Source organism: Sinocyclocheilus rhinocerous, unplaced genomic scaffold, assembly GCF_001515625.1.
Source record: "Sinocyclocheilus rhinocerous isolate Xijiao unplaced genomic scaffold, SAMN03320098_v1.1 scaffold1938, whole genome shotgun sequence".
In the NCBI taxonomy this organism is placed as follows: Eukaryota; Metazoa; Chordata; class Actinopteri; order Cypriniformes; family Cyprinidae; genus Sinocyclocheilus; species Sinocyclocheilus rhinocerous.
The window spans coordinates 36,747-57,020 of NW_015629065.1; the positions used below are offsets into that span (position 1 = coordinate 36,747).

General features: G+C 39.1%; 1 protein-coding gene across 1 annotated transcript in view; it reads right to left on the minus strand.

Moving 5' to 3' along the window:
* Positions 1–272: 272 nt before the first annotated feature.
* The window catches only part of hydin (HYDIN axonemal central pair apparatus protein), a 73,099-nt gene continuing 53,097 nt past the window's right edge, over positions 273–20,274 (minus strand). The window contains 43 exon segments of the mRNA XM_016550460.1: positions 273–887; positions 1,150–1,374; positions 2,386–2,616; positions 2,721–2,871; positions 3,348–3,511; positions 3,684–3,893; positions 4,087–4,306; positions 4,427–4,707; positions 5,174–5,329; positions 5,414–5,612; positions 5,719–5,888; positions 6,000–6,221; positions 6,368–6,575; positions 7,037–7,184; positions 7,555–7,720; positions 7,810–7,936; positions 8,342–8,545; positions 8,624–8,837; positions 8,954–9,048; positions 9,117–9,277; positions 10,019–10,374; positions 10,521–10,748; positions 11,295–11,400; positions 11,489–11,684; positions 11,770–11,921; positions 12,069–12,313; positions 12,852–13,056; positions 13,136–13,238; positions 13,482–13,717; positions 13,825–13,993; positions 14,124–14,223; positions 14,428–14,530; positions 14,699–14,897; positions 15,011–15,183; positions 15,471–15,630; positions 15,774–15,893; positions 15,981–16,163; positions 16,258–16,337; positions 16,464–16,661; positions 16,762–17,175; positions 17,453–17,606; positions 18,139–18,296; positions 18,411–18,530. Of these exon segments, the coding sequence (XP_016405946.1) occupies positions 378–887; positions 1,150–1,374; positions 2,386–2,616; positions 2,721–2,871; positions 3,348–3,511; positions 3,684–3,893; positions 4,087–4,306; positions 4,427–4,707; positions 5,174–5,329; positions 5,414–5,612; positions 5,719–5,888; positions 6,000–6,221; positions 6,368–6,575; positions 7,037–7,184; positions 7,555–7,720; positions 7,810–7,936; positions 8,342–8,545; positions 8,624–8,837; positions 8,954–9,048; positions 9,117–9,277; positions 10,019–10,374; positions 10,521–10,748; positions 11,295–11,400; positions 11,489–11,684; positions 11,770–11,921; positions 12,069–12,313; positions 12,852–13,056; positions 13,136–13,238; positions 13,482–13,717; positions 13,825–13,993; positions 14,124–14,223; positions 14,428–14,530; positions 14,699–14,897; positions 15,011–15,183; positions 15,471–15,630; positions 15,774–15,893; positions 15,981–16,163; positions 16,258–16,337; positions 16,464–16,661; positions 16,762–17,175; positions 17,453–17,606; positions 18,139–18,296; positions 18,411–18,530 (8,220 nt within the window). The 3' untranslated portion in view covers positions 273–377.

Consider the following 20,274-nt stretch of genomic DNA (forward strand, 5'->3'; position numbering starts at 1 on the left):
ATGGGACATGTTAAAGCTGATGTAGGAGCAACAAGTGCACCTCCTGGTGGACTAAAAAAGAGCACCCAGGAGCAAAAGCAGTTAACTTGATAATTGACTGGTATAATTCAAACTGCAAACTCCAGTGCTGCAGACATTTTTATTTTTTTCTGTTCATTTTCAGTATTTACAATCAATTTGCATTTTGTTAAAAAATAGCATATTTCTTAAAACTGAAAGACTGATGAAAAATAAATGAAAAAATCTTTTTAATTAAGAACTTAACTGCCCAAAAATCTTACTGTATTTAAAAAAAACAAACAATATTCAATTAAATTTTAGCTGTTTTTAACCACTACCATGAATTATTTTATCCAAAGAACAGCATGGTTCTTTCTTCATGATGTTCTTTTCTCTGAAGGAAGCTCTGGACAGTAACCTTTCAAGTAGTAAACCCAGATGATGCCCTGTCCATGGCCCTCCATACGTGGACAAGAAATTGTCAGCTTTCCATGACATGGGCCTCTGGAGCCCGTTGGAGGGCTGTCAAATATAACCTGTATGTGCTGCGTTTTTTGAGGTAAAATAGTCTCAGCACCCTTGACAGTGAAGGCAGGGTTGTCCACCTGGAAGGAGAAGGTGGTGGCCTGTTGAAAGATATTTTTAAAGGAAATCGAGACACTGGAACCTGAGCTGATGATGAGGGGACCCTGAGCTTTAGGTGGGGTGCAGGTGCCATACAGAGGGAAGACATACTCCCCTCCAAAGTCTGAGGAGATGGTGAGCAGGCTTTGGATGTCTCCCACCTGGCAAGGTTCGAAATGCACCGTCACACTGACATCTGTGCCAGTTTGGTTCCCCGCTGCTGCTTTAACATTCTTTTCCACAGTGAAGTTTGGGTTGTCCGTCTGAATTAGAAACAAGATTTGAATGGAATGTTTATACCAAAGACATTAGAATTTAAGCTGGTAATGTCATTCCAAACCATGACTTTCTTTCTTTGTGTGAAGAAAAAAAAAAAGGATAATTTGAAAAAAAAAAAAAAATACAGTCAATACAGTGAAATTAATGCGGTTCAATGTTATTTTAGACAAAAACAATTGAAACATTTATGTCTTTTATCACAAAGATAAAGTTGGCTAGGTAATAATGGGAAAATAGGGCTCCTACCTTGCATATATATTCGGTCTTGACACGAGAAAAGTTGGTGAACTTAGCTATGACACTGTGTTTGCTGCCAAGTGGTGCTCTGAAATATAGAGGCTTCTCAAAGGGTGCAGGCAGGGCCTTCAGTTGAAGCTCATAAAAGAAGTGTCCGAGTTCAGTAGCATACATCACCAGCCGGGCTGTGGACTCTCCCTCACACAGAGGCTGATATTCAAATGTCAATGTAACCTAAGCAATAAAAAAAACAACACTCTTAAAAAAAAAAGAGTCATTAAATACCAGGGTCACCACAGAAAAACCTCTTTGTTTTTTTCTTCATTTGCATTGATAGACAATTTATTTCCTTTTCATTTTTAAATCATTTTAAAGGGATAGTCCACCCAAAAATGAAATTTCTGTAATCATTTACTCACCATCATGTCAGCCAAACCTTTATGACTTTCTTTCTTCTGTTGAGCACAAAATAAGGTTATCTGAAGAATGTTGTAACTAAACAGTTTCAGTTCCCACTGACTTCCATGATAAAAAATAACGGAAGTCAAATATGAACCAAAACGGTTTGGTTATCAACATTTTTCAAAATACCTTCTTTGGTGTTCAGCAAAAGAGAGAAATGTTTAGAAGAACATGAGCGTGAGTAAATAATGGCAGAATATTTATTTTTGTGGTGGACTAACCCTTTAAAACACTATGGAGCCCCACACATGACAAGCAGAAAAAATACAATTCTTAATTCTATTTTTTTGGATCCATAAATGATTATTGACGGATTATTTTACTACTTAGAGCTAGATTTATTAACAGTTTGCACCAGTGTAAAGTAAACCCTTTTGTTGGCATTAAAAAAATGACTGTCAGAATTTACTAAAGACACGCAGCAAAAAATTAGCAATGAAAAGGCATAGAGAAAGTTATTTTGTGGCTGACCTTATTGCATATGCATTTGTAGGAGTTTTTCTTTCAGACACAAAATTTACGGGAGTATTTAAACAAATCATGCAATGTGATTTACTAAAGTTTGCAGTAGTCACTTTACTGGTATTTTCACCATTATTTAATGCCCAAAGGAGCATGTTTTAACCCATTTTGCACCTGAGTTCATTTCCCGCACCTGATCAGTCAGTAGATCACCCACAGAACTTTCCACTCCCTTCTGCGCCTATATGTGATTGCGGTCTCAAGATAATTTGCTCATGCTAATATATATCAACAGCTCTGTGTTTTTGAAAGTACATCTACCTTAGACTGAGCAGGCACCAGGAACTGTGGAGGAACGCAGATGTCTGCATTCTGGCACTCTGCAGAGAACGACACATCCACAAGAAGTGGGTTCTCCACCTCCACGGACCCTGACGTCATCTGCCTCACCCGGGTCGCCATTTCTATAGTGCTGATCACTCCTGGAGCCGTTGCTTTGAAGTTGAGATTATAGAAGAGGTACTCGCCCGTTGTCTCGTTCTTGAAAGTCACCTGTGTAAGTAAGAAATATGATGATGTTTTATGGGCCATAAATTAGTTTTATAACCAAAGTAGTCTGTATTAGCACATTTTTATGGGTGTATGATGGCACTTGCTTTAGCATTGTACTGGCCCTCTTTATAAGTAAAGAAGGAGAGTGTGTAATTCTTCGTATCCAGTGCAGGCACATCAATGTATTCCAGGCCCTTCAGGGAAACAATGCCATCTGAACGATCTGGTTTGATGAGCTCCATCACAGCACGCAACCTACACAGCAGGATATAAAACACTGAATGACAAAACATAAATTATACTAAGAAGCAGAATATAATTTGCAACTGAGGCTTTATGTCAATGAAAGATTTTACGATCATTACAAAGCATATCCCAAGAGGTACTGTATGTGTGGCTTTTTTATGGGCATTTTCATGATTAACAATGTTTATGCATGTGCAATAACCGTATGTTTATGGGTAATGAATCAAGATTATAACAAAAAATGTTTATTAAACAGGATAATAGTGCATTTTGCATGTTGCGTCAAATAATATAATTTCTTTTAGTGAATTCTAGCATCATTATCTGTTGATTTTGCAATCTTTGCAATACATTTTAATTTACTGAAAAATAGTGTTTTGTTTTTAAACAAAATGCCTATCAGAAAAATGCCCTATTTCATGACTGTGAAATATTGTATTGTGATTATTACATTTGCATCTATATGTTTCTTGTAGATGAGGTACCTCTGAGGTCTGGGCAGCCAGTTGTGGACAGATACTGTCTGTGTGTGGTGGCTTTTGCATTTGATCTCTTCGGTTATTGTGCCTTCAGCCTTCGGTGGCTCAGATGTGCCATGCAATATGTACAGTATTCCACTGCCATCAGGAAAAGAGAAGAAAACAGAGCCCTGCACCACAGCAAAGGGAGGTGTCATTAACAGTGGAATTTTTTTTTATTATTATTGTACTGACATTGTTTTTTTATAATGGCTATTTGCACCCTTGTTTTATTGTGACTGAACAATTGTTTCAAAAAGAATTACTTGAAATAGTCCTCATCTTGTGGAGAGAGTGTCATACCTCATGCCTTTCCCCGTCTGCAGTCATGACCAGTGGCTTGTATGTGATCTCATAGGTGTTCTGCTGCAGGGGCTCAATGAGGAGAGTGGGCGGCCCGCTCCAGTGCTCTCCCTCTATGACACATTTCAGAGTCCAGGGCTGGTTAATGCGGTTGGGTAGAGCCAGAGACTGAGTACACTGACTGCGCACCTGACACACGAAATTCACCACCTGCTCACACAAAAGAGAAAGCAAGCAAGAAAAAGACAGTGACACAGTGAATTAGCCTTGCTTTTCAACTTCAGCATTTCATCAGCACATCTAATATTAGCAAACATACAAGGTTTCAGTACTCACTAAAGGAAATTCTGACACGCTGTTAACATTCAGACTTGTGTTTTCTTCTGTCTCTGCAACACCTTACCTCTGTTGCAACTGTAGGGACAATGCAGGAGCCAGTGAGGGTGAGTTTTAATGGTTTGCCCCCCTCTATAGTACAGCAGAGATCATCATAGCGCAGATCTTGACTCAGCTCGGTAGGGGCAAAGGTCACTTCAAGGGATACTTCCATTCCTGGAGTGATGTAGCCCTCAGCAGGGAAAATGATGAAATCTGGAGCAAAACTCTTTACATCCCATTTGAATCTGAAGAGAACAAGGAAAAGCCATGTAATAGCATTGTCACTCAGATTCATTCATTTACAGAACCAGCCACACATTTTAGATGCAACCAGTCACTGAATTTTAAGGTTTTGCGATGTGTACCTCGCACCAATGTCTCCTGTGTTCTGCATTATAATGCGACGGGTGGCTTGGCAGCGCTGGACCACAACTCCAAACTGCAGGTAGTCTGTGTCCAGTCTGACCTCCACTCCCTGACAACATCCCTTCATGACCAGCAGGGGGCGAACAGCACCTAAATACTCCAGCTGCAGCTCCTCAGTGAAAGGAGGCATGCGCTGTTCAGGAGAAAAGAGAAGCTCCACCACACAGCGGCCACCCCCCTCTTTTAGTGTCACCTCCCCTTCTGGACACACTGACAAGATCTGTAAAAGCACAATGATTTTTTTTATGTAATGTACGCAGTGCAGTGGAATGTATGCATTTATTCACTCACTGCATTTAGGTCCAAATTTCTATTTCAAACAAATGCTGTTCTTTTGAACTTTGTATTCCCCAAAGAATCATGAAAAAAATGCAACATTGATAATAAGAAATATTTCTTGATTACCAAATCAGCACATTAGAATGATTTCTGAAGGATCATGTGACACTGAAGGCTGGAGTAATGGCTGCTGAAAATTCAGCTTTGCCCAGCACAGGAATAAATGACATTTTAAAATATATTCAAATAGGAAACAGTTGTACTAAATTGTAATAATATTTCACAATATTACTGTTTTTATTTCATTTTTAATCAAATAAATACAGCCTTGGTGAGAAAAAGAGACTTCTTTCAAAAACTTTTAAAAAAATTACTTATAAGAGAGAGAGCAAGTGTACATGTGTTACCATAGAGTCCTGAAGAAGGTTATCAGAGTGTCTGCGAAGACTAAAAGTCAGGGAAGCGTGGCTGTTGTTCACCAGAGGGATCAATTTCCGACTTTGCTGGCCAGCCTGCAGAGCTCCAAAATTGACCACCTTATGAGCGGAGTCCTCCAAATGAATCTAAGACAAAAACAGGGGAGGATGAATATCTATTACACCAGGACGTAGACATGTAGGATTATTCAAAACTCAAAACTTTGTCACCTTCATCTCAACGCCCTGTCCCAGGATCTCCACCACTTGTTTGGCACACTTGTTCATCTCAAAAACCACCTTCTCGCGGTAACGAATTGCTTTGCGTGGGTAGAATGAGAAGAGAACCTCCACGGAGCCGCCAGGAGAAAGGACTTGAGGGGTGTAGCTGACCTCCAAGACAGGTGTGTTGGAGAACAAGCAGTCTAGACTGAATAAATACCATCGTATTATAAAAACAAACCATGAAACTTTGCTTTAGACAAAGTTGCAAAATAAAATGCAAATATAATCAGTCTTCTAAAGTTTTTTTTTACCTGATTCCTCTGCTGCTTCTGTTACTAATCACCAGTGTGTGTGTAACAGGTACCATACCAACACAATATATGAAATGCCTTCCAAAGTTGTGCTTTAGGAAAGAAAATTCCAGATCTGGAGCCACAGCTGAGCCCTTTAGTGCACAACAGAATATCGGCCCATTCTTTACCTACAAACGGTGGAAAGAAAAAAATTGAATGCAGAAAAAGAAAAATTATGTAAATAATATTTTGTTCAAAAAGAAGGATAAAAAGGACATAAAGTAATGGACAGGGTCTACCTTAACAGAAAAAGTCAGATCTTTGAGCACACATCTCCGCTGAGGGCAAAAGGTCAAGATGCAGGAACTCTGTCCACCTACAGCCACTGTGTCCAATTTAGGTTCCACCTGCAGGTGGGGCTGCAGCGCTGTCGGCCCAGACAGGTCATACTCAACATCTAAACTGAATTTCCCAGGATTAGAGACCACAAATGTGCATGTGGATTTATCGTTTAGCTCCACCTATTTAGGGAACAGATAACAGGAAGTGGCAGAAAGCTTGATCTAAACGTTTTGTGCTGGAACTCTGCCAAAGACAAATCTCTCACACAACATACTGGCATGCACACTAACCAAGGGTGCATAAATAACTTCACATAAATTTTTACCTGTTTGAAGTCCACAGGATGGATCTGGTTTGATGAGAGCTCTGTGATGGATCCCTCGGGGCTCTCATATCGCACATGAGCATTCATGCTGTAACACTCTCCCTTCACGTTCATGGTCAGCGGCTGGAGCTTCCTCCGTACTGTCACTACTAGATTAAAAGCCACATCTCCCTCCCGAGTGGGAGTGATCCATATGACCAATGGGATCCTGTCAGAGGCAGATGTTAAGAAGTGTGACAAGATCAGTGTTCAAATTAGGGCTGCACGATAAATCGCATGCGATATTTAATGCGCATCTTGTCAGTAAAGCCGCTTCTGTAATCAGCGGTAAATCTCCATCACGTTCGGGCTTTCACATGGAGCAACATTTACTACACAGAGCCGTTGTTCACAGGCAAGCTGCGCAACACCACGTTCATAATCGCGCGATTTTTTGCGCAGCTTGTCAGTGAACAACGGCTCTGTGTAGTAAATGCTGCTCCATGTGAAAGCCCACACGTGATGAAGATTTACCGCTGATTACAGAAGCGGCTTTACTGACAAGATGCGCATTAAATATCGAATGCGATTTATCGTGCAGCCCTAGTTCAAATTCAAGATTTTTTTTTTTTTACTCAAAGAGGATATGATTGTTATGTCTTAGACTTTATTATGAGTGAAATAACATACTTATCTTTAGGTGGAACTGTTCCCTCCATAGGCTCTAGCACCAAGCTGTCCTGGTAGCCCTCAGAGTGGCACGAAGACTCTTGGACCATAAAATGGAATGGTTGATCTTCTCTGTTCACCACAAACACAGTCTGATGAGCTTCAAAACCTGCAAACAAAAGCACATGGACACTCCTGCTGAAAAGACTGGCATACGTTACCAATAACATCATAAAAAAAATTATACTTATCAATTTTCTTTATATCTAAACCAGTTCCTCGCTGTCATAATTTGCATAAAGTCTCAGTGCCTTTTGTCCATACATTGAAAGTCAATAGGATCCTATGTTGTTCATTGTATGGACAAAAACGGCAGAAACACTCATTAAAATAACTTCTGTTGTGTTCCACAGAAGAATGAAACCAATACAAGGTTTGGAACAGCATGAGGTTGAGTAAATGATGACAGAAAGTTTATTTTTGGGTGAACTATTCTTTTAACATGGTTGGTAGAATCGAGCATTTTATTGAAACCTCACCTAGTAGCAAACTGCCCAGATTGAGGTAGGCTCGATCAATATAGACAACAGGATCATTAGCACTGCCCACCAGCAGAAAGGGCAAAGACAAGTTGTGCTCAGGGATTAAGAAGGTCCAGAAGGATTCCACTAAATCTAGATTGAGAACCTGGTACTCAAATGAGACCTGAAAACAGAGATTAAAATGTAATATCGATTCATGTCTGAAAAGAAGAATATTTGCAGCATGATTTGTTAAAATCTCAAACAAAACACCTTCACTTCTTTCCCCGGCTGAATGGACTTGTTTGGTATAAGGCAGCTGAAAGAAGATTTGCCCAAGTCCTCACATCTCCAGATGAAAGAGTATGGCTTGTTTGTGGGATTAATAACACCAAATTCCCTGAGAGAAAATAATGCATTCATTATTTGTGTTATACAATAATAAATCACCCATGTCCTGTTTATATATAGTACACAGAATGTATACTGTTAGGATCAAGTGACACTGTAGACTGGAGAAATTTCAGCTGTCACCACAGGAATAAATGACATTTGAAAATATATTAAAACACAAAACAGTTCGTTTGAATAGCATTTTACAATATTACAGTATACTTAACTTGTAAGTATGATCAAATACATGCACACTACAGTATATGTATAATATATTTATAAGTATGTATAATTTAAGTGTATATAATATAGGATAGTATATAGAAATATACATATATGCATATTATATTTGTCTGTAATATAAACAACGTGACTTCAATCAAAGTCAGAACTATTAAATGAAATGTTTTACCTGCGGACAGACGTGCCAATACCCACTGAGGTGAACTCTATAACCCTGGTATTGGGGTCCACAGTGAGGGGACTGTGGGGCTCAGGGTTCCGCCTGTTTCCAGTGAGGTAGTCTGAATCCTTTAGGTGGAAATGACAGTATGGCAGCAAACTGCGACCACTTACAGTGATCACTGGACTCTGCTGATCCTTCAGATTAGCGATGCTACAAATTAAAAATAAAAAGTTTAGAACTGAGCAAACAGTCATAATAAGCAAATAATTTCACCTCTGAGAGTCTGACCTGCAGATCAAACTGGCCTTAAACTCAGCCACTTCCAGAGGGGAGAACCGGATGTGGAAAGTTTGACTCGCTCCGGGGCTGATAAACCCTACATCGGATTCAACACTGAAGGGAGGAAGCTCTGGGTCTCCTAGCAGTAGAGAGGACACACTCTGCAGAGAGCTCGCTGGTCTTTCTGGTGTCCTACTCCCTTGAGCCGAGCGGGAAGTCCTACCTGATCCGTCAGATATATTAATACAGTTTTTTTTTTATTACTTGCATCTAATGAAAATGTAAAAACATACTTCTGTGGTACATCAGACCACAAACATTTTAAGGCTGAAGGTTTACCTCCATGTTCAAAGCATGCAGTCTTTCCATATGTCTCCATCAGAACCTGCCAGGAATACTCCAGCTTAACACTGCCTTTGTTCTCCATCTGGAGGCTAAAAAAACATAACATCACTAATGAAAATCTGAAAATTCAACAGAATTTGAGTGCACTTAAACTTACTGAAAGACTCTGGTCTGGTACAGCATTGTGTCTTTGAAACGGAGGGGGCCAGTATCACATTGGTATTTGGCGTAATCACATGTGGCACTAACTATCAGCTCCATCTCTCTTGAGGAGTTCTCCACCACAGAGTGAGGAGGCTCCGGGTCTGTCGCTACTACCTAATCACAGTGACAAGATTATAAGAATTAGAAGTCAGTTTTAATTTAACACCTTTAATATCTTAACATTTATCTGTTTCCATCTCTGTAAAAAACAGGGTAATTTTAACTTTTCTAGTAACTGTGACTTTATTTTAATGCAACCTCCTTACTGTTTTTCCCTGACACATTCATAATTATTACTTCTGCCGGTGTGCTGTGGCAAGCTTTATGCGTGCTTGAGCGCTTATTAGGCTACGTAGGCAGTTAAAGGCTCATATTTATGATCTATTAATAAACGTGATTAGTCGACTAATGCTTCAAATGAACGACTACTAGTCGACCAGAAATTTTTTTAGTCGAGGGCAGCCCTATTGTATTGCAACTTTATATTTCACACTTGTGACTTTATATTTAATACCTACCACTTCACAGTATATCTCTCAGTTGCGGCTTCATAGAGTATCTTGCAATTGCGAATTCATATTTAATAACTGCCACATCATATCTCCCAATTGCTACTATATACCTAACAATTGCCACTTTATTTTTCTTCATATCTAACAATTGCAGCTTTTATTCTTGTGACTTTTTTATCTCACAATGTGACTTTATATCTTAAACTAAAAAATAAAGTTAATGAAGTACCCCCAGTAAACAGATCAAATGTGCTATCTTTTTATATTAATAGATGCACCACAGGATTTGCATTATTCTAATTTGTGCTACTGTCATCTCTATCACTGATTCTATGAAACGCACCTTCCGTTTGGCTGGTTGTTGTGGCGACTTTTCTACATCCATCCATTTAACAGTCCTATGACAGTCATCCCAGTCTGGGACCTGGTCTACAGGCTGCTGAAAGGTAATACTGCTGAGTTTACATTTTATTGTTTGAGCGTTCAGCACAATGGGCTCCTCTGAGCAGAAGTTCACTGTCACAACTTTGGAGCAATCAGCATGCAAGTGACCAACTTGTGGAGAAAAGCTCAGCTGTGGGCCACTGGGAAGCCATTCAAAGCGCAGCACCTTGGAGCTGCTTGGGTTTGTCATGGTGAAAGTTTCTTGGTAAGTGCGGCCCACGTGACAGTCTCCAAAATTCAGAAGGTCAGACATACCTGAGGAAATAATTAAGAAGGAATAATTGCCATAATTACCAACAGTGGGTACTGAAACCAAAAATATCCATAAAATAAATGGTACAATTTTTATTTTAATCATGCTTTAGAATGAAGCAAAAATCACACTATTAACTTGCATTTACTTTCAATGCTGTCCTGCTGAACTTTGCTGCCAATGTTGTCCAGGATGATGATGTCATGGTAACCCTCACCCACAAGCTGCACCACTGTCTGATCATACTGGTTATCCTTTACCATTAACTTCAAGCAGGCCTCAAACTTCTGAGCCACCTTTGGATGAAACCCGACCTGGAATTCTGCTTGTTGTCCAGCCATGAGGATCAGAGAGGCTACATGTACTAGTTGTGTCTCTGAAGAGGATCAAAAATGCGGTTATGTCACATACATTTGATTTTAATATGTTTCTGTTGCATATCTCATGCTACTGTTCTCTTTATTTCAATTTGCTGCTTATGATTGCCTGCCTCAAGCTAAATGTTTATACACAAGTCACAGAAGAAATAGCACATTGTTCCTTCTCCTACACTACAGCACTCTGTAAAAAAGTAATAACCACAAAGCTTGAAATGACTTTATTACATTTTTAAATATTCATATAGTTTATTATACGACTCTCTAGAATATATGATTCTGATTGGTCAATGGCTGCATTCTTTGGTCAAACATGACCGCTTGACATCAAGATACTGATCATTGCATTATGTGATAAAACCAGCTCTAATTGATCTCTTTAACCTATAAACAATGACACCCAATCTAATGAAACAGAACAAGGTCCAAAACAATCTGCTGCTGTTTGTGTTATTGGTTTCATAGCTCATTTGAAAAGCAAATCATAACAGCATTTTGCAGTAATGAATGTCTATGCAGACTCTTCATTTGTGTTTATGGCTTGCCTTCTCTGGGATTGCTTTCTATTTGTGAGAAGGCCAGTCTGCAAACAGTGCCAGGAGCAGCTTTTAGAGTGAAAACGTCCAGGTGACACTGTAGTACAATGCTAACCTGTAAATACAAGGAAAGAATGGATTATTACAATAAAAATTAAAGTCAGAGAAATAGAAATTTAGCTGAAAACTAATTTTGATCTTACTTGTGCAGGCACATTGCCATTGTTCTTGATCACTAATGGAAGAGTCTGCCTTCGTCCCACCAATAAGCGCTTAAACTGCAGCACTGGCTGACCTCGATTAGTCCTCTGAATAGGTCTCATAACTGTGATGCAGGGCAAATTGCCTTCACCCATTAGATCAAACATCAGAGCTTTGGGTTTGGTGGCAGAAGCTTGACTGTGTTACAAAACAGAATGGGTAAAGCCTCAACAAACTATCAACAACCATCTAAACAGTTCAAATCTGTATTGAAAGCAGTTACCTTGCGGCCCCTTTCAGAAGTGCCTCAAACACTGCATGATATGTGTGCATAGTCAAAGGAGAAAAGGTGATGGTTGCAAAAGCATGAGAGTGGCTGGGGATACACAACTTTGTAGGGGTCACCTCAAAAACCTCTGCATTGTGCGTTGTCGTCTTAAATTACAAAAAAAAAAATGTTAACAGAAATGTTAAGCAAAGAGACAGTTAAGCAACAATTAACAGTTACAATATTTCAAAACATTAAATTGCTATAAAATTTGTACAAATTCGGCAGAATAACATCAATAGTGGCAGAACCACTTCTCACAAACACACCTTGACTGTTTTGATCACCAGGCTGAGTTCACAGGACACTTTTCCTGGATTGGTCAGCCGGAACTGGGCTTTGGCTGACTGACCCACCAGTACATTGTTGAAGACAAACTTGTTCTCGTCCTGTACATAGATGCCCATACTGTCCCGGTATTGCTCACACTGTAGCATGCTACTGTTCTTACAGATACGGTGCTCCTCAAAGATAGAAGCAATGTCTGTACTCGCTATTCCTGTAAACAATACAGTGATCCATTTTACACTATAATTCATACTAGTATAGTAAACTTTATTTTTAAGCAGCAAGTCATTCATTAAACACATCATGAGCCCAGAGGCAGAGCTACACCATGGGGCCCACTGAGCCTAGAGGTGGAGCTGCACCAGAGGACCTACTGAGTCCTGGGGTGCACCCACACACCACAGGGCCCACTAAACCCAGAGGCATGCACTAAAAGGTGGATAATGGCAGGTAGAGTTCAATGTAATAAAAATAATGGATGGCTAATATAAAATATAAAAAGTTATTTTAGCATTTCAAGACCAGAATAAGAACCCTTGACCACACAATGAGGATATATTGTATAAATTAAAGTTAAATAAGTTACATAAAATTGGTGCCTCTCTTCAATGAAGAGGACAATTTATGCCATTAGGCAGTTATCAAAATACTCAACTCTTATGAACCATCAAAAAAATGAACAAAAAAATACATAATAAGAGAATGTTCACAGAACATTACATACTGTAGAATCATTCATAGTAACAAACCTGGCATACAAACTTCTGCTATTAGCTTGTATGGAATCCCATCAGGATTGTCAGAGGGGTCTCTGTCAGTGATGTCTATAGCTAGACATTCCTCCCAACTACCTACATGCTCTGCCTTGCAATCCACAGTAACCACTTGTTGGGCTCCAGGTACCAGAACCCCAAAGCACGGAGACAATGAAAAAATACCACATGTCAAATGTATCTGAAAAAAAACATATCCAAATTTAGATTGTTACTGTACACTCTATCAAGAACTGTAAATAAAGAAATAATTTTCCTACCTGTGTTGATATGCCAGTCTCATTCTGCACAGTGTGTCGTAATTCACTGGCACTGGGTGGTTTTGTAGTATAACTGTCTTTTGATGGCTTCTTACTTCCCAAGCTTAAAAAAAATATTTAATTTAATTTTATATATAGTAGTCAACATTTGAAGTGGATCAAAAAAGTTCATCAAGTTTTAAAGTTGTCCTAAGACAAGAATGCATTTTGGTTTTAGGTTTTAGGACAACTTTGATGAAACGTTTTGATCCACTTCAAATACTGATTATGTTTTTATTTTTTTTAAATAATTAATTTATTTATTTATTTTTTACATTATATACTTATATTTTTACAATAGCCATACCCTCTCCTCTGTGCAGGAACTGGGGCGTTTTTACACATCCTAATGGTGAAACGCATCTCAAAGCTGCCTCTGTTCTCCACAGTGAGAGTCTGTTTCTTGCGAGAGCCATACACCAGTGGGCCAAAGTTGATATCATTAGAAGGATTGACACTGTATTTGGAGAAAAGTGCTTGGATGGACACTTTGATTGGTATAGTGTTAATGGTCTCGCCACCATCCAAACTGGGCTCAATAACCTGGGGAAAATACAACACAACTCATTATTTTAGTCTCTGATGACAGCAGAACTAAAATAAAAAATACCGTATGATAAAGAATCTATTAAGTGGTAAGATTAAAAGACCTGACAGCAAAGGATTGGGCTATCTCTGATGGACATCTCCTGGTTGTGGTGATAAATAATCTGGACAGTACTGGGCTTATTGTTGGGGCGTAATGAGCCTTTCTGAGGAGTGATGGAGAACACTGAGTTCAGATCTGGCATTCCTGGCTCTGTGGCCACTAGAGTAAACCTGTAAGTGAAAATTATTAACAAAAGGAGGGAGAAGAAATGTTAAAGACATCTTTGATGTTTTTCTGTTCATTAAAATAGAAGATATCTATCTATGATATCTATCTATAAATATCTATATAGTAACTTACTTAAAGGCTATGTCATATTTGCCTTTGTTTTCCAGCTTAATAGAGCGCTTGACCTCGTCTGATACTTTGATTGTTCCAAAGTCTACTGAACCATCAGAATCTACAGCAAATGCAAAAACAGCATCAAATGAATAAAGGGAATTTGTATTGGTCACTGTGTTACACAGAAGAAAGAAAGTCATATAGGTTTAGAACAAAATGACGGTGAGTAAATGATAACAGAATTTTAATTTTAGGGTTTTATTTTTAGCTGGAAAATGATGTGATGGTGTGAAGAGCCAATGAGCTGTTTTCAGGTAAGTACCTTCTGGAATGGTTATGTCCACTGCAATATCATAGGCCTCTGCAATAATCTGAATGTTCTCTGAATGTTGAACGATGCCAAGAATGTTCTCCACATCTGACACCTGGTAAACATACATGTCTAATCAGACACATGCAGACATACTAATGCATACCAGTACATGCACACGAATTATGATTACATTTACTCTTTATCTGCATTAAACACCTTCACATTTGTAAACACTGCTAATGATTCAATTACAAAAAGTTTGTTTTTCATTCTGCAGTACCTCTAAACAAATGGCCCTCTTCAGTTTGACAGGGTTCTTGGCTATAAAATACATGTGCAGCCTGAAGTCAGAATGAGGCATTATGATGCCTTTGTTCTGAGACACGCTGAATTCATCCCCAAGAATCTCCAGGCCCCTCAGCCTCCAAGCAGCTGGCATAAGGGTGTTATTGCGCAGACATAAACTCTGGGTTTCTTTTCTGCAGACAAAATATGAAAAATTTATGAAAAGGATTTTTTCAACCGTAATGCATCTGATTAATTATAACAACTAACAAAAAAATCAGTATATGTTGAAGTGAATGTAGTAGACCTGTATGGTGGAGTTTTGTCAAACTGGAGCAGCTTGCGGTCCAGCTCCAGTTCAGGCCTGACTCCTATACAGGAGAGGCGGAAGACAACAGGCTCTGGGTTCCCCTTGATGCAGCACACCAAGCTGTCCTCTATATGTTTGGGGGTATTTGGGTATGCCCACACCATCAGTAGCTGCCAGGAGGATATCAAACATTAATGACAAGGGAGTTTAAGTAAATGCCTTTTTTGGTGTTAAACTGAGTTTAATGAGACTGAGGCTGAAGATGGTACAAAGGTGGCTAAAAAAAAAAGGTTTCAATGTATACAACTTCAAAACACAAGACAAAGAAGGAATATGTCCAGACACACTGAAATTAAAGCTCATTCTTAAATCACATTTAAAAAAAAAAAAAAGGCTTCCAGCTCAAACAATCCCAAAATTACATTCTGCAAAAAATAAGAAATATAAATTTGCATACTTTTCGCTCATTGGCTTCCAGTGCCATATTTGGAGGGTCAAGAAGGAAAGTGGTGGCCTTGGTGTCATGTTGAAAGCAAAAATGGATTTCTGCCTCCATTTTAGAAGTATTGTGAATTACAACCTTATCCATGTTCTCAGGATATTTTGCTTCTTTATACCTGGGTCAGGATAACATCATTAATATTACTAAAGACCTAATGTACAAACAAATTTATTATAGAATAACTTTAATAGAAAAGTACTGTTAAGACACTCAATAATGAAAAGAGCTCATTTAGCACAGAGAACAACAGGCCAGCACCTGTCCCTGGTCTTTCCACATAGCAGAGGTCCAAACTCATACAGGTCTGACTGGATAATGTAAGTCTTTTGAAGTCCACTCTCAGGCCGCAGACTCTTTTTGCAGTGTGCAAACACAATCCTATTACATAAACACACAGACACTATGTAGTACATGTCCAAGGACAATGATAACTGCTGTATATTTCTCTACTTAAATGTTACTCACTTGGGGTCTCTGCTTATAGTTGGGTAAGCACAAATTCCTCTACAGTATAGCTGATAACATCGCTTAGTCCCCATCACCTCAAAGCTGAAAGTCTGATCAAAATTTCCAAGAACAGAAGAGTAAAACCTGATCCTTAGAGTGATGGCTCCATTTGATGGTACAATCCAGCGGAAACTAGTGAGTCTGTAAAAGAACAGCAGATTTCAAGGTTTTAGTGAAATGGTTCTATTTATTTGTGATTGTACATGAGGTTTATATGTGTGAGGGACCTCCTTACCCATGGTTGTATTCTGGGTTGGGTTCCTCAGAAGGTACACCCTGGCCAGGATTCGATGTGTTAGTAATCGTTATGCCCTCCTGCAGGAAGACAAGTAGACCGCTTTTTAATAAGTCTTTTTCCACATTTAAACTAAAGTTATATTCTGTATAAATCACTAAAAGACCTTAGACATGTACAAGAGAATTTCTTTAAGGCTTTAGTACCTTAACGATTTCTGATCTCAGGTCTGCTTCTTTCTTCTCTGGCAGATCCTCACAAGACATGGGCATCAAAAAAGTAAAACAGCTGTTGGAGAGCTGTGTGTTGGGAACTGATCTCATCTTAGGGTATGGGACTATGGAGAATATTATAGGTGGTGGGATGGGTGGACCTTTAGGTCCTAACCCTAACCCATCCAAAACCTGTGAGAAAAACATTTAAAACATTACTTGATATTCTATGGATACAAACTTTGCACAACGAAGAACTGTTCCAACATAAAGAGGAACTGAAGTACTATACCTCCTCATGGGAGGGTAGTTTCATGCTACTGATGATCTCGAATCCATCCAGTTGTTCCTTCTCTTTTATAGACAGCCAGATGTAGGGGATAGGCTGTGGAACCACTATCTTTTCCGAGCCCTCGGCACCATCAGTTGACACTTGGGTCTGACTGGGAGCTGGTGACTTCATATCTGCAGCCTCCACTTTTAGCTTTTCCTTCTCAGCTTTTTCCTTCTCTCGTTCCTTCTTGCTCTTCTTGGCAGAGGGAGGAGGACAGTTCATTATGTCTACAGTCTCTTGGGCTTCGGAGGCCATGGGCTGCAATAAGAGACTCTGTGTTCGGTCCCAGAACTGAAGAATGTGTTGGAGTTCTGGCTGACTCTGTTCGTAAAGATGGAATCGGCCCAGTAGCTGTCTGTCACTCTCACTGGACTGTTAAAGAAGAACAACAAAATATAGTTTTCAAAATAGATTTCAAACGTAACTGGACAATGCAAACCAGCCAGACAATCTCGTTTAAAGTAATTACAATTGGTGCTTGTTGTGGTACATAAAGTATACACTTTACCTTGATTGGAAGTCAAATACTTCATGTAGTTCATGTAATCAAGTTACAAAATTTTAAATATGAAAATCTGAAACATCTTTAGGCTTCACAAGAATAGTCTTCTGATGGCAAGCATATTGCGAATTGCACACTCAAACCTACCATCTCTTGTTGTAGGTCCTCAGAAAGTGGCATGGGGTCTTCATGTTTTGGTTTTGTATCCCAGTCCTCACTAGGTGTCATCTCCTCTTCTCTTAAATTCTCAAGCTCCTGTTGTCTTCTCTCTTCTTGTTCTTGGTCAAACTTGTCCTGTTCTCTAAAGTAATCCACAAATTCAATTTCACAAACTCATTCTTACCTACAGTTTGTTTTTCTTTAAATAAAATTGAGTGTGAAGAACTTGTTGAAAATTTTCTGTCATTACTAAAACCTATGAAAACCTGTATTCTCATTTAAATCTCATTTACAGGATACACGGCAAGAAATCTTTTTAATTTAGTCTTATTTTGAAGATAAATAAAATAAAATAAGAAGCAAAAATATATATTAAGATATTAAGACTTGTTTTTAGAGAATACATCCTGAAATAAACATATTTGTCTTATCCTGTTGGTAAGTTACTTTTTCTTGTTTTAAGCATAGCCTAAATCTAACATAAATCTAACATCTAAACTTAAACCTGAGATAAAAGGTCTGAAAACCAGCCTGAATACCTTTAAAAAAAAAATTGTCTCAAGTTAATGTATCTGGATGCAGGTATCTTCTGGAATATAATATTATAATAAATAAATATTTTTTTCAGTGTTTCAAATATAAGAAGAATCTTGAATCAGAACAGTGTAGAGCACCTTAGCTTGAAGGCACTGTAGCTGTTAAACAGGTTGATAACATAAATATGGCGACGGTTGTCGAAGGCTTTCAGGATGATCTGGAGCGTTTTACTTGGTGAGTGGCAGTACAGTGTCTCCAATCCGTCAATCACAACACCACAGTGACAGTCGCTAAGCTATGGCATGGGGGCAAGCAGGACAAAATTACTATATGTCTGCATATCCTGTGATTGACACAAATTATCAACCATATATCATATATGTATAGGGTATACAAAAAATGTACACACCTGCAGTCTCTCTGACAGGATCTCTACCAACACATCATCAGGCAGTAGGCAGCTAATCAGCCCCAGCTCTTCATTTTGACTGGCACTCACACTCAGACGCCTGTGTACCTGACCATCTGTCTGCAACACACACACACATTTTAAATATTTATTTATATCCATTCATACATGACACTTACAAACAAGACACAGTACAATACAGTACAGATCCATATGTTACACCATATGTTTGGTTTTACTACAGTATCTTACTGTATTTACTATATTAATGTAGGGAAAACCTGACACTCACACATATACATTTTATTTATTTCTCAATTAGCATTATTGTATTCCAGTAAAAATGACTGTAATATAGTGTGTGTGTGTTTATGTATTGATGTATGTATGTATGTATATGTATGTATATAGTGTGTGTGTGTGTGTGTGTGTGTGTGTGTTTATGTATTGATGTATGTATGTATGTTTATGTATGTATGTGTATGATCCTCTATAAATCATCAAAATGCTAATTTGGTGCTCAAGAAAAAAACTTATCAATGTTAAAACAGTTTTTGGAAACTGTGATTGATATACAGTATATTTATATACATATATTTATATACACACACACATATATATATATACAGTGGGTACGGAAAGTATTCAGACCCCCTTAAATTTTTCACTCTTTGTTATATTGCAGCCATTTGCTAAAATCATTTAAGTTAATTTTTTTTCCTCATTAATGTACACACAGCACCCCATATTGACAGAAAAACACAGAATTGTTGACATCTTTGCAGATTTATTAAAAAAGAAAAACTGAAAAATGCTCAGTATTTAGTAGAAGCACCCTCTTGATCTAATACAGCCATGAGTCTTTGGGAAAGATGCAACAAGTTTTTCACACATGGATTTGGGGATCCTCTGCCATTCCTCCTTGCAGATCCTCTCCAGTTCTGTCAGGTTGGACGGTAAACGTTGGTGGACAGCCATTTTTAGGTCTCTCCAGAGATGCTCAATTGGGTTTAAGTCAGGGCTCTGGCTGGGCCATTCAAGAACAGTCACAGAGTTGTTGTGAAGCCACTCCTTCGTTATTTTAGCTGTGTGCTTAGGGTCATTGTCTTGTTGGAAGGTAAACCTTAGTTCCAGTCTGAGGTCCTGAGCACTCTGGAGAAGGTTTTCGCCCAGGATATCCCTGTACTTGGCCGCATTCATCTTTCCCTCGATTGCAACCAGTCGTCCTGTCCCTGCAGCTGAAAAACACCCCCACAGCATGATGCTGCCACCACCATGCTTCACTGTTGGGACTGTATTGGACAGGTGCCTGGTTTTCTCCACACATACCGCTTAGAATTAAGGCCAAAAAGTTCTATCTTGGTCTCATCAGACCAGAGAATCTTATTTCTCACCATCTTGGAGTCCTTCAGGTGTTTTTTTAGCAAACTCCATGCGGGCTTTCATGTGTCTTGAACTGAGGAGAGGCTTCCGTCGGGCCACTCTGCCATAAAGCCCCGACTGGTGGAGGGCTGCAGTGATGGTTGACTTTCTACAACTTTCTCCCATCTCCCGACTGCATCTCTGGAGCTCAGCCACAGTGATCTTTGGGTTCTTCTTTACCTCTCTCACCAAGGCTCTTCTCCCCCGATAGCTCAGTTTGGCCAGACGGCCAGCTCTAGGAAGGGTTCTGGCCGTCCCAAACGTCTTCCATTTAAGGATTATGGAGGCCACCGTGCTCTTAGGAACCTTAAGTGCAGCAGAAATTTTTCTGTAACCTTGGCCAGATCTGTGCCTTGCCACAATTCTGTCTCTGAGCTCTTCAGGCAATTCCTTTGACCTCATGATTCTCATTTGCTCTGACATGCACTGTGAGCTGTAAGGT